Here is a 12,394-nt window from a genome sequence, read left to right as displayed (position 1 = left end):
TCACACTCGCCGACCTACATGTATTCTAACTGACAGAGAATGAAAAATGAAAAGAGTAAAAGGGAAGTCTATTATAGGCGCTGCTTGATCGCGCGACTGATCTGCCGAGCGTAGAGTAAGCAAAAGCCGGTAGCGATGGGCAGCGCAGTCACCAGCAGCCAGAAGCCGACGAACAGCAGAACGGGGAGCCAGAACAAGTAGAGCATCCGGTCCTGCTTGACCTGCTTCACGACCTGAGTCGCCTGAATGTCACGCGACGAGCGCGAGTCGACGCTGGAGCGGCGACGACGCCACTTCTTGGGAGAGCGAGTCGACGGGGAGCTCTCGTCGAGCTTGGAAGACGTAGTGGCGCCAGACTGCACGACAGCGTTGAAGGCCGCAGCCGCCATTGCCTGGGTGAAAAGCTTGATGTCCTCCGGATTGGTGATGTTCTTCAGGGTGTCCCAAGAGGGAGGAGCCGGGAAAGCAACCCAGCCATTTGGAAGAGAGACCTTGTCCCCGTTGAAGAACGGCAAGTTGTGCAGAACCTTGTCCTGGATCGGGTGCGAGATGTTCGAGATGGTCCTCGACATCCACGAGGGCTGGTTCGGGGGCGTGTAAGGAGGCGGGTCTTCGTGAGGCATAGGGATAACCGTTCCGTCGACGTCGTGGGTGATGTCCTCGTGGGTAGCACGGCGGTGGTTGACAGTGTGTTGCACCGACGACATCCTGCGCTTCGCCCTGCTCTTCGCCTTGCGGGAGATCCTGCGCTGGCGGAGAATGCGGCTAGCGTCCGACGTGCTGTTAGCACCGTCCGAGTCGTCCGAGCTCGGGTTGTCGTCGTCGATCTCGCTCTTGTCGTCGAACGACATGATGGAAGCATGGTCGTCCTCCTCCTCGGGAACAGCGGTGGCCCAGACGGCAGAGAGCAGGATGCTCTCGACAGGGTTGCCATCGGCGAGCTTGGCAAGGTCCAAAGGCATCTCGCCGAGCGAGGTCGGAACGTCGTACGAAGCACCAGCCTCGAGGAGCACGCGCGCGCACTGCGGCTGTCCGCAAAGAGCGGCAAACGCGAGAGGAGTGAATCCGTTGATGTCCTGGGTGTTGAGGTGCGCACCGACAACGACCAGGCGGCGAAGGAGGCGGTGGAAACCCATGACGGCAGCAACGTGCAGAAGGGTCTGCTGAGCCTTGTTGGCGTGGTTGACGACACCGGAGCGGCGGAGCGAGCCAGGCGACGACTCATCCATGATCTCCAGACACTCGATAAGCGTAGTCTGCAGGTCCTTCTTCGGGGCAGACGGACGGCGAGCCTTCTTAGGAGCGTCCGAGTCAAACGGCGACGAGTTGTTGCCGTTGGGGCTGGAGCGGTCGGACATGTCGCTGTTGTGGTTTGAGCGGGCGATGTGATCGACGAGGCGGACGGCGGGGTCCTGTGAGCCATGAAGCTGACGAACTTCAAGCATGAGGCGCATCATCTCCTTGTCCATACCGGTGTACTTGAACATCATGCCCGGTCCAACCGACACAGCAGTGACGTTCTGGACCGTGACGGGCACCTCTCCAGGAACCGGGCTAGGGGGGAGCGTGCACTGCAGGAAGGAGTCGGACACGAACGAAGTAGTCGCGGGACGTCCACCAAACACAATGACAGTCTCGCGAGTGAAGCCGGAGCCAGCGATAGCAACAGGGGTTCCACCCGCCATGTCTCCCTCGGCAGGAATGACGTGGGACACAGTCGGAGTGGGTACAGATGGCTGTTGCGGGCGACCAAGCATCTGGAGCAGGGCGCGAGTCTGAGCCTCGGCTTCGGCCTGAGTCGCCGCAGGAGGCAAGCCACTAGCTTGTCCGTACGGCGACTGGTGGCCGTTGACTCCCGAAAGGTCGAGCTGGCCCATGGGCGCGGTCGGGGAGAGATTGAGGTGCTGCATCGGGCTGACAGCCCCCGTGCTCTCGCCGCCCGAGTAGTCGATCATGTCGTCGAGGGCGCTCTCCGGAGGCAATCCGCTCTCGCTGTACAGGCTGCCCTGCTGGAATCCAGAGAACACGGAAGACTGGTCGTCCTGATAACTCGAAGAGATCGAGTTCTGCGTCGAGTGACCGGGGTTGAAGAGCATGTTCTCGAGGTTCACATTATTTCCCATGTCGACATCGTTCGCACCGTTCCTGTTGTTGTTGCCGAACATCATGGGCTGCACAGAAGGCATACCTGCACTCAGGGACGACAGGTCGAGGGGGCTGCCCGCCGAGTTCAGGCTGCCAGAGGTGAGACTGTTCGAGTTGAGACCGCTGCCGTAGAGATCGTTCTGATGTGAGACACCGGTGCCACCAAGACCGTTGGGCATGGTACCAAAGTCTGTGCTTCCCATGCGCTGGCCGTTGGCGTGACCATTCACACCATTCACACCCATGTTGTGAGCGTTGAGGTTCAGCGCCGTCAATCCCGCAAAGTCAGGTCGTCGGAGTGCGTCAGGGCTGACAGTCACCTGCTGCAGTGCGTCGGTCCAGTTCGTGATGTCCGCTGGTGACGCATAAGACGACGCAGACGGCTCTCGCGAGAGCCTTGGTCGCTCATTGTTGATCTGAGACATGAAGTCAAACGGAGGAAGGTTTGAGGACTGGACGGCGGGCGATTGCGAAGGCGGACGATCGTAAGGCTTGTTCTGGCGTACCTGAGGAGTCTGCTTCTGGACGCTAGGACCAACCTCAGATGCGACACTCATCTCGCTCTCAGACGGAGCGGGCGATTGCCGCTGCGAAGACGCGGTGCTCATGCGGCCCTTGCGCGGGCGCGAAGGCGCCGGAGTCGCAGACGCCAGACGGTCCGCGCGAGGCTTAGACTTTGCGTCGGTCTTGTGGTCATCGGTGATCTTGATCGGATTCGTCATCTCCGAGGCGATGATCCGGCCGTCAAAAGTGCGAAGGGTGAACTTGATGCGGAATCCGACCTTCTCGCCGTGACACTTGCAGTAGCAGATGACGCGGAATGGGAGCCAATAGCAGCTGCCATCCTTCATGGGCATCTCCGGAGCCGAGTTGAATAGAACGATCTCATGTCGCCAGTCGGGGACCGCCGGATCCCACGGCGGTTCCTCAACTACCTGCGTGACGCGGTGGGGGTCGTACTGGGCCGAGTTGACACCCGTGATGTAGTCCTCCGTCGGAGGGTGCTGTGACGGCTTCGGCTGCGGAGCTGGTGTGGTCGGATCAACGGCGGGCGTGATCTGCTTCTTGCGAGCGGCGTCCTTGTTCATTCGCCGCCTCTCCTCGCGCCCACGGCACCGCTTACAAGCATACACACGCTTGCCATTCTCTCCGCTCATGTAGACCGCAGTCTCCAGATACGCCAGCTGGTGCGCAGGCACCGCTCCGGCGGCGAGTTGCTTCTTCGAGCTCGCCTTGGTCGTCGTTCCTGCCTGCAGGCGCAGTCCTCGAAAGTTCGCTAAGCGCTCAAAAGAGGCGAGGATATTGCCGGCGGGGTCTTGGGGAAGAAGAGTCGCGATGGAGGGGGAGACATTAGGATTGGAGGGAGACGGAGGGATGGTGCGGAGAATGTCAATGATTACACGGATGGCGGTCTCGACACGCTGTTTTTGGATGTGCTGGGGGTCGCCCTGCAGCAGAATCTTGTTGCGTCTGCAGTCGTCAGTTGAAAGAATCGCGATGCACGGCCGCCGTCGCAGAAGAAGTAGACTCACGCAGGGTATGACGATGCAACGTCATCGATGGTGGGGGTCGAGAGCGTGAGGCCCTCGACGTCGTAAATGCGTTTCGGTGGCTCCGTTCGCGAGCCTCCATGCGCTGAGGAGGTCATGCTCGGAGGAGGAACGGACTGGACGCCGACGCGCTGCTGAATGTTCACTGGGAGAGCTGACTTGGCATCGTTCGTAATGGCCTTATTGGCATTAGGTTGAACGCCCCCCGGTGAGGCCGAAAAGGAACCTGAACCGAACGGTGACCTGAACCTAGTCAGCGCTATTCGTCCACTAGAGAGGTGGATTACTCACGATCCAGCAAGGTTACTGAGGAGGGCCTGCATGCCCTGCATGAATGGATAGCCAGAGGTGGCAGGGAAGACAGGTGGTGGGCACGGGCCGGAGGACGTGTTACGATTGCCGTTGTTGCCGCCGGATCTTTCAGGAGAAGAGGGTATTGTAGAGTCTGTCGAGAATGGGGATGACGTTGACCAGGAGTCCATCCCAGCCTCTACCGAGCTTTAGGTTCTGTCGTGGATTGCCTGGATGGTGGACGACTGGTGAAGACGGACCGGTATGAAGAGAGAAATGACGATGTGAAAGTCGAAGGTAGAGATGGAATGGGTTGACGTCCTCTTTGAAAGGTAAAGGGAAGACGGAATTTGCTTTGCGGCGAGGGTCAACCACGGGGTTCAAGGAACGGCGTGTATCGACGAGGTTGCGGACCTAATATGCTGTTTCGTCGGACACAATGTCGAGAACCATACAGACAGATGTCAATTGAGATGAACCGGATTCGATGCCGCTGATGAAATTCGAAGATTGATGCGTCGAAGACTCGCACTGATCAACGGATTGACGGATCGGATGGATCAAGGTCGATGAGGTGTCAGAGGAATGACGCCGGGAATTCCGATCAAGTCAAGTCGAAAGCGACAGGAGGCGTCGTTATGCGTTGCAACGTTGAGGGCCGGGGGAGATGCGGAGCGAGATGTGCGGGAAGGATGCGACGGGACGTGGCAACGGTGGGAAAAGAAGCCAGAGCCGCGACGGAAGGTCGAAGGTCGAAGAACGGGTCGGACGGCGGCCCTGGGAAGCGAGCTTGGTCTGACAGACGGATGGAGGAAAATTGAAGAGGAAAGATGGAAGGGAAGGCGTCGGCTGGGGACACAGGACAGCAGGACACCAGGATTGAGACTCAGGCGTGGGCGCAGGGAGGGGCGGAGGGCGGAGGGCCGGAGTGGTGGTGGCGTAGGGCCCGGCTGGTGACAGATGGCCAGAGAGTCGACGGTGGCGTGCGCGAAGACTGCTGGTTGGCTTTGGCCGAGGTGTTTGCGGAGGATGAGATGGTGACAAAAGACAAAAGTGGATGCAATAGTCGTAGGTGTGCAGTGTGCGTATAGAGTGCGGGGTCAAGGAAGCGCCAAGGAGCAGGACGCAGGACGCAGACAAACCGCCAGGGAGCACGAGGAGCAGGAACGGCTGGTGACTAGAGAGGATGAGCGGTTGCAGAGTGTGGTAGTCTCGAGGGCCGGTGGCCGATAGCCGGGTGGGAAGAACAAGGCAGAGCGAAGTTGGAACTGGTGGTGTCTTGCAGTCATGACTTGGACCTGACAGGAAGGTCTGACCTGGCAGGTATGCTGTACTCACGCTCAAGCTCGCTCACCCAAGGGCAAGGCACGTCTTTGATCTCGTCTTGCTGCATGCAGTCGCAACGTCTTGCTCGTTGCATGCACTCGCTGACCGACCGGTGGATGGCCCGCGGCTCCTGCAGGGGCATCGAGGCCAGCTCCTTCACTCACTCTCTGCATGGTCTGCAGCAGTTTAGCGCGCGAGCTGATCCTGTTCAGGTACCAAACTTGGGGGTCTAGCGCCAAGGCCACAACGCAGCACGCACCGAGAGCGTGAAGGCATACCACCAGAGGACCTCTGTAGCCTCGGCCCCCTGGCTGGCCACGAGGTTGAAGGCGGAAGACCAGAGAACAAAGGCAAGGGGAATCTCAGGGCTGGGGGCCGAAAGGCTCACGAGGCCGAGGGCCAGGCGCTTAACCGCTACCTCAGATAGGCAGAGGACACGGAGGGATAAGGGCAGAGGCGGCGGGTTCCCTCGCGTGCCCCTGAGGTCTGCGCCATCTGGACCTGTTCTGCCAGTGTCGACATGTGCGTTGCATGCAACGAGACGAGGCACTCTTCGTCAACTTCGACGCCGTACACCCGTCACGCTCCCAGCCCGTGACCATTCATCAGTCACATCCGCCGTTCTGGCCTGAGCTCGCCTGAGTTCCTCATCTTGCCTTTGTGCGTCTATCGCAACGTTGTCATCTGCTGGATCCAGCCTATACCCAAGCCGCGTCCACTGCATTTCTCCGCCAGGCGCAGAACAGGCTTTTCATCGGGAAATCCACAGCGCCGCAACAACTCTCGGCTCATTCATCACGGAGCCAGTCGTACGGTCCTGGAATTCATCAACTCTCGACATGCAGGGACTGGGCCTTTCATGATTACGGCGCGCACCGCGGACGCGCAGTGCGGCGGACGGCCCAGCTGTCCATTCGACGTTCCTCTGGTTCCTCTGCTTACTCGGTTCACCTGCGGCGCATGCGGCGCTTGAGGTCCGACACATTCAACGCCCGCAGTCGTCCTAACAACTGACACAATGAAGGACCAGAAGTGCGCACTGTGGCTATGGTCGTGGCTTCGGACTGGCTGACGAAGACACCGACGAGGGCTGGACGGATGCAGGCACGGGAGACTGTCAGACACCGCGCTGAGCGGATCAGCAGATGTGCAGAGGGTTGCCATCTCTATCAGGCAGAAATGCCTCGCTTGAGCTCTTGTCAACGAAAGGAGGGTGCATAGGGGACAGAATGCGGGGTAAGTTCGGTGGGTCGACGATGCCGTTGTCGTTATGCCGCTGCCGAATGTGCCGCCAGTTCCCGTGCCCATGGTGACCCGCATGTCTCACCGAACCGACCGCTTGTTCAGTTATGGACAGTTTACGTTGTGCAGCAGCTTCTACGCGATACGCTGTCCTAACCGCGGCTAACCCACTGCTCCTCCACTCATCGTTGCTTCGGTGTATAACAGGGTCAACGCAGATCGCGATAGCGGCCGCAATTGCGGTTGCGGTTGTAGCAGACGCGATGCAGCTGTGACGATTACCCCTGCCCCCTTGCTTCATTTAAGTGTTTCCGATATTCATGAGCATTTCCAAGAGTCAGAGGTGCTTCTTCTGAAACGCCGCCTTTCGCTTATTCCAGCTGCTGCTCGACACCAATTACCATGCGACTGAGAGAGACCAAGAGCACGCCACGCAGGACATCCAAGAACGGAGCCGCAACCCGCAACTGAGGTCTCAACGTTTCAGCCTGGGCTCTATCTCCGGCCCTGCTGATCACTCCTTGCCTCGTGGTACCCGCCATCTCCAATGGAAGCTCCTGGATCGTGTTCTACGGCTGATACCAGTAAAGCGAAGAGCGCCCTCAGTTCTCGGCACACAGAAAGGCAAAAATCAAGTCGCCAAGGTACGAAGAAGACGGCACTAATGCGCGGCTTTACAGCGTAGGTTGCTGTTTCAAGTAACGACCCTCCGATATGCACCCCGCTCTTTCTCCTCGACTCCCTCTTTTACGGCGCAGCACACATTGAGCAGACCGGAGGGGCGGGCTACCTTCCACTCAGGCATTCTTATCCGCCGCGCACCGAGGTGCCGGCACCTTCGAAATGATGAGGCAGCCGGGCGCCGAAATGCCCATCGGCGACTATCTGACGCAATGAGCGACGTGTACGATAGGTCTCACACCGAGGATGTGGAGAGGAGCACCCCGCTGACCGAGAATGGAACGCGGAGTCTCCCAGACCACACGCACCACACGACGCGGGGAAGGAAAGGGTCGACGCGTCCGGACAGCCCGGGTCTGTGTGTGCTATCCTGGCATCCCGTCGCGACACCGGCAGGACCGTCACTGCGACTTCCGGGGTAAATTGCATTCGTGATGGCCTTCACGCTCGTGATCGTTCGTCGCTATATTCGCCAGCTGCTGCATCGCAGTGACCGGAAGAGGCAGAAGGCGAAAAGAAGGCGGAGAAATGCACCCCGGCGGCATGGAGCGATAGTCAGAGGCACAAGGTCGACAGTGCCGCAGGCACGTCCGCACCACACTGCCTATTGCCTGAAGGCACTGAAAGCTGAGTGACCCTCGACCAATATGAACATGCATATGTCATCAAGGGCGCCGAGGATCGTGAGTAGGGCCATCAATGATGACATCGAGGGCCAAGGTGGCAGTGAGCATGATGCAATAGGTGACTGCAGAGTCGCAAGAACCGTCCCGGCGCAGCAGACCTCCGCGTGCGGTGCGCGTGTCACACTCACGATTAAGGAAGCGAAGAGCACGGCTGTGCATAAACTGCTTGATCGTCCACTCCGATGTACTCGTGCAGCCCTGCGCGCAGCCGACGATCGCCGTCAAGAACGTGACAGAACGGGATATCTGATGCTCCGCGGTTCCAAGGAAATGTGCACAGCAGTCTGTCCGTCCTCGGCGTCTGCGTCGTCAAACCTCATACGATGCAAGGGAGAGTAAACTAGCGCACGCACCAAAGTCTCGAGTTTGTATTACGACGCACGCCAGAAAAGCACACAGAGTTCAGCGAGGCGTGCGTCGGTGCATCCGACGTTACAAACAATTCTGATGCGGTGAAATGTGCAGAACTCTATCTTAAACTAATTTGATCGACGCGCAGATGCGAAGGCTACGAGTACAGGCATAGGAGGAGGTCGATTCCAGCACGCGCTTCTTGCGCTATACCGACCACGTTCGTCGTCAGCAGCAGTCGCCTGTTGGACGACGGGGCCTCAAAAGGAGGACAGTCGACGATCCGAGACAAACGACGGCTCGTTGTTCGGTACCCTTGCTTGTCTTCTCCGTCTGCACTCGTCTGCGCTGACGGGTCGTCGGTCCAGGCACAGGCACTACTCTCCGCACCCCCACCGCTTACACTGCGGCGGGGCAGCGGGGCAGGAGGGGGACCAGGCACGTAGCGTGAGGAACACACGACGCGAGGCACGCCAATTCCCACGACGCTGAGCCCTGGGCACACTTACGCGAGGCATGCAATGTGCCAGAGTGCAGTAAGAGTAACCAGCGACGGACGAATTAGTACCACGGTGTGTCGGTTTGCTCCGCTACCTCTCACTCTCATCGAGCTCAACGAGTTGAAGCAATTGCTGCTACTCTGAGCTTGTCGATGCAGGGAATATGGTGTTTCGGGGTCCCAATATCACCGTCTCGATCGGGCGTCCCGTTCACATTGTCCTAGGCCGACAGTCCGACATGCACGTCCGACGTGATCGTCGAGCCCAAGTGTGGGAATCACGCTGAATCGCTGTCTATCCTGACTGACCGATACGGTACAAGCTGGTCCGTATGGACCCGCCTCCCTCACCTTGTTTGTTCTTTACCTCTTTCGTTGACGGTACGTGCTGAGCCTCGAGCGAGGTCAAATGCCACCTCTCCATCTGGACTTCGGCCTGGCGGCAGGTAGGTCAAATGATAGAATGAAAAGAGCCGGTATCTAACAACCGGGGTGCGGTCACATGCCACCACAGCGCCAAAGCGGGACGGCTTATCGCCTATCTCTGCTAGCCACATCATGTGATAGACAGCCCTCACGTCGCTCGGCGAACCAGACGTCAGGATCGGACACAGAAGGGGATGACATACGAGGACACGCGACTCCACCCCGGTACCCCGGAGCGAGGATCCACTGCTCGCATAAACACAAGGTTCACAAGGTTCGTAACTGATCGTTAATGAAAGACTGTCGCAGTGTGCAGCTGTTGCGTGTCGGTATGGCGTCAGCTCAACCCAGGCTGCAGCGCTGAGTGGCGGGCACATTAGGTGCCCGCAGTGACTTCATCTGCATCGGGGTGTGTGTAGCCGGTATGTCACCGCTCGTGGCCGTCACTGGGTGTGGCAAAGTGCTTGCGAGGAGGCATTCTCGTCATCTCGGAGTGGCGAGATGCTCTGGGCCCCTCTGGGCTCCAGCTCGGAAAGCGGAGGATTGGAGCATAGAACGTCGGAACATCGGAGCGCACATCTCGCCCTCGGCGGCAACCTTGTCACTTGTCAGGTGGGTGCCGTGACGGATCTGGCGGGCCTGGCGGAAGAACAGCATTGTCACTCCAGGCCCATGTGGAGCACCGATAAGGCTTCGCCTGTGGAGCGGCACAGCATCGCTGCAAGGCTTCTTCACGACGAGCGGCGCGGCGCTTGGCTGAGCACATGAATGAGCCTGGGACGGCCGCAGGATGTGGAGCAGGCGAGCTGGGCTCCGTGGGCCGTGTCTGGCCATGCTCAGGCGCTGTCAGAAGGCGCCGGGGACGGAGGCATGGCACGTTGCCTTGACGAACCTTCTCTTATCGCACCATCTTGACCACCTTATCGCCGTACCAAATGGCGCTGGCGCGGCCTCGGCCCGCCGCTTCCTTATCTACGCACGAGTACCTTTCCTGATAGCCCGGTATGGCTGTTGGCCGGTACGAGTGCAGGTGATGGCGGTGGTAGTGGCGATGGCATCGAGCTATGTGGCTATTGATAACTAGAAACGAACCGATGGTGTGAAATGGAAGTGGAATGCAAGTTAGCCTCTATGAACAGAATCTGAATGAAAACGGAATGACAAAGCGGAGGGAACGCGGCCAGCGGGTATCGGATGGTGTAGCGTGAGTAGTTATGAGATGGAGAAGAAGCTGAACGGAGAGGAGAGTCGAAGTACACATGAGAGGCGGAGTACCTCATCGAGATGAGGAAGGGGTGGTCAAGTCTCCCGTGAGAGTGGGCCAGTCAAGATCGTTGCGCGTGTCTAAACAACGCCGGCCGTTTGCTCGCCGGTGTAGGAGTAGCTGCCGTTAACCCCACACTCAGTCGAACACTCACTTGAAGGTCTGCTGGGACAGGTTGTAGGTCGCGACTCGCTGCAGGGGATTGGGCTGCGCAGCGTGGCCCGGACGGTCGACAGCAATATCGAGCGTCAGGTCGTAGCTCCGTGACGCGTTCACCTTAAACTTGATCGAGCCGACGACCTTTTCGTTCCGGTTCACGGCCAGCGGCTCCGGAAGCAGCAAGCGCGCCTGCTGCCAGTGCGTCCGAACGGCTGAGCGTCAGTCCTAACCTGCGCAGCTGTACTCACCGTTGGGTCCCGTCGACAGCGTGACCTTCAGGCCCTTGCGTGGCGGTTCCGGCGTCGGACCCGGGTTCAGCGGCAGCTCTCCCGGCATCCACAGCCAGTTGGCAGACGCCTGTCCAACCGGGTAGTCCCACTGACGCACGAGCTCCTCCTCCGTCTCATCAGCCGGCTGGTTCGGCGGGCTCGGCTCAAAGTCGAGGTCGAACCACGATGCCAGCCCGTGCATGACAGCAGTCCGCGACGCGATGAACTCAATCGGGATCTCAAAGTCAAGCAGGTCGTCGAGCTTGCAGGTGTAGAAGTCAAACGTCTTGGGGGCCATTGGCGCCGACATCAGCGAGGTCGGAGGGAAGATTCCGACAACAGGCTGCGCGAAGACCTCCGTTCGAGCCGGCTCGTAAAGTGCGGTGAAGTCGGTACCGAAGAGGGTCTGGTTGAAGAACTGGGCCTGGCATGTCAGCAAAATCCAGGATAAGCAGATACCTTCTGCTCAGTCTCGTTGAACAGCCCCTCGTCCGAGAAGGGGCAGAAGAAGATGTGACCGGCCGAGGGCAGGATGCTGCCGCCGGGCTTAAGGAAGAGGTCGCGAGCGAGGAGGAAAGTCTCCACCTGTGCGCCGTCAGCAGTCGCCGCCAATGAAATGTACCATCCGCTCGTGAAGCAGCATAACGCCAATGGGCTCAGAGATGATCGTGTCAACCTTTCCCGTCTTCATCACGTCTTCCTGGACCTTCTTGTCCTCGACCATGCCCTTCACCACGCGGACTCGGTTGCGCAGATGCGGGTTGGTCTCGTCCTTGTTGGCCTGATCAACGAGCTGGAGAGTTAGTGATCTATCCACCATAACAGGCTGAAACACACAATCTGAATTTTCTCCGCCATGCTCGACGCCTCGAGGGCAACGACAGCCTTCGCGCCGGCCTGAGCCGCCATGTAAGACAGGATACCGGAACCTGTTGCAAGTCAGCCGCGAGCTCCATCAAGTTCAGTGACGTACCGGCTCCAACGTCCAGCACGACCTTGTCGCGAATAGCCGCAGCAGCATTTCCAAGGATAGCCTTGCGGTAGGTGCCAGTTCTTGACACGTCGCCGATCATGTTCGCCCTGCGAAGAGGTCAACTCTCTGCTGTGAGGGAGGGTTTGCACGTACTGGTTCTGGAGGCTGCTGTAGAAGGTGAAGTAGAAGTCTTACCTGCACTGTTAGACGCCTGCGGGCCGAAAGCCAGCCAGCTCACTTGTTCTCGCCATCCTCGACGGGTTTCCTGATCACAGTCAGTCACGAGAGCAGATAGAATGCCGCAAGTCCACTCACTTGACTTCATTCTTGCCGTCCATGGTAACGTCTTCAGAGGGCGCCATCGTGGTCGTGTTTCGGGCGTGTATCGCTCGCGGTGCTGGCTCTGGAGAGGAAATCAAAAGTCGAGCGAAGGGCGGAAATCAGGCTTTCAGCTTGGACGTCGAGCAAAGAGTTAACGCCACGTGGTTGTGGGGCTCCAGTGAAGCAGGGGTACGGCGCTTGGCGCGATGGC

The 12,394-nt window shown here is 59.0% G+C and overlaps 2 protein-coding genes across 2 annotated transcripts; both read right to left on the bottom strand.

Annotated features, from left to right (window-relative positions):
• Positions 1–71: 71 nt before the first annotated feature.
• A1Q1_02642 (suppressor protein SPT23) lies at positions 72–4,177 on the bottom strand (the record flags this gene model as incomplete). Its single annotated transcript, XM_014323903.1, has 3 exons — positions 72–3,615; positions 3,678–3,938; positions 3,987–4,177. The coding sequence occupies 3 exons, from the start codon at positions 4,175–4,177 to the stop codon at positions 72–74; spliced, it is 3,996 nt and encodes a 1,331-aa protein (XP_014179378.1).
• Positions 4,178–10,738: 6,561 nt separating this feature from the next.
• A1Q1_02641 (protein-arginine N-methyltransferase) lies at positions 10,739–12,224 on the bottom strand (the record flags this gene model as incomplete). Its single annotated transcript, XM_014323902.1, has 9 exons — positions 10,739–10,812; positions 10,869–11,307; positions 11,349–11,474; positions 11,512–11,682; positions 11,727–11,818; positions 11,863–11,969; positions 12,016–12,030; positions 12,101–12,127; positions 12,178–12,224. The coding sequence occupies 9 exons, from the start codon at positions 12,222–12,224 to the stop codon at positions 10,739–10,741; spliced, it is 1,098 nt and encodes a 365-aa protein (XP_014179377.1).
• Between the last annotated feature and the right edge of the window lie 170 nt (positions 12,225–12,394).

The sequence above is a fragment of the Trichosporon asahii genome, assembly GCF_000293215.1.
Source record: "Trichosporon asahii var. asahii CBS 2479 unplaced genomic scaffold scaffold00051, whole genome shotgun sequence".
Lineage (NCBI taxonomy): Eukaryota > Fungi > Basidiomycota > Tremellomycetes > Trichosporonales > Trichosporonaceae > Trichosporon > Trichosporon asahii.
The sequence above is the reverse complement of the archived record's forward strand: the minus strand, read 5'-3'. Positions and strand labels throughout refer to the sequence as shown.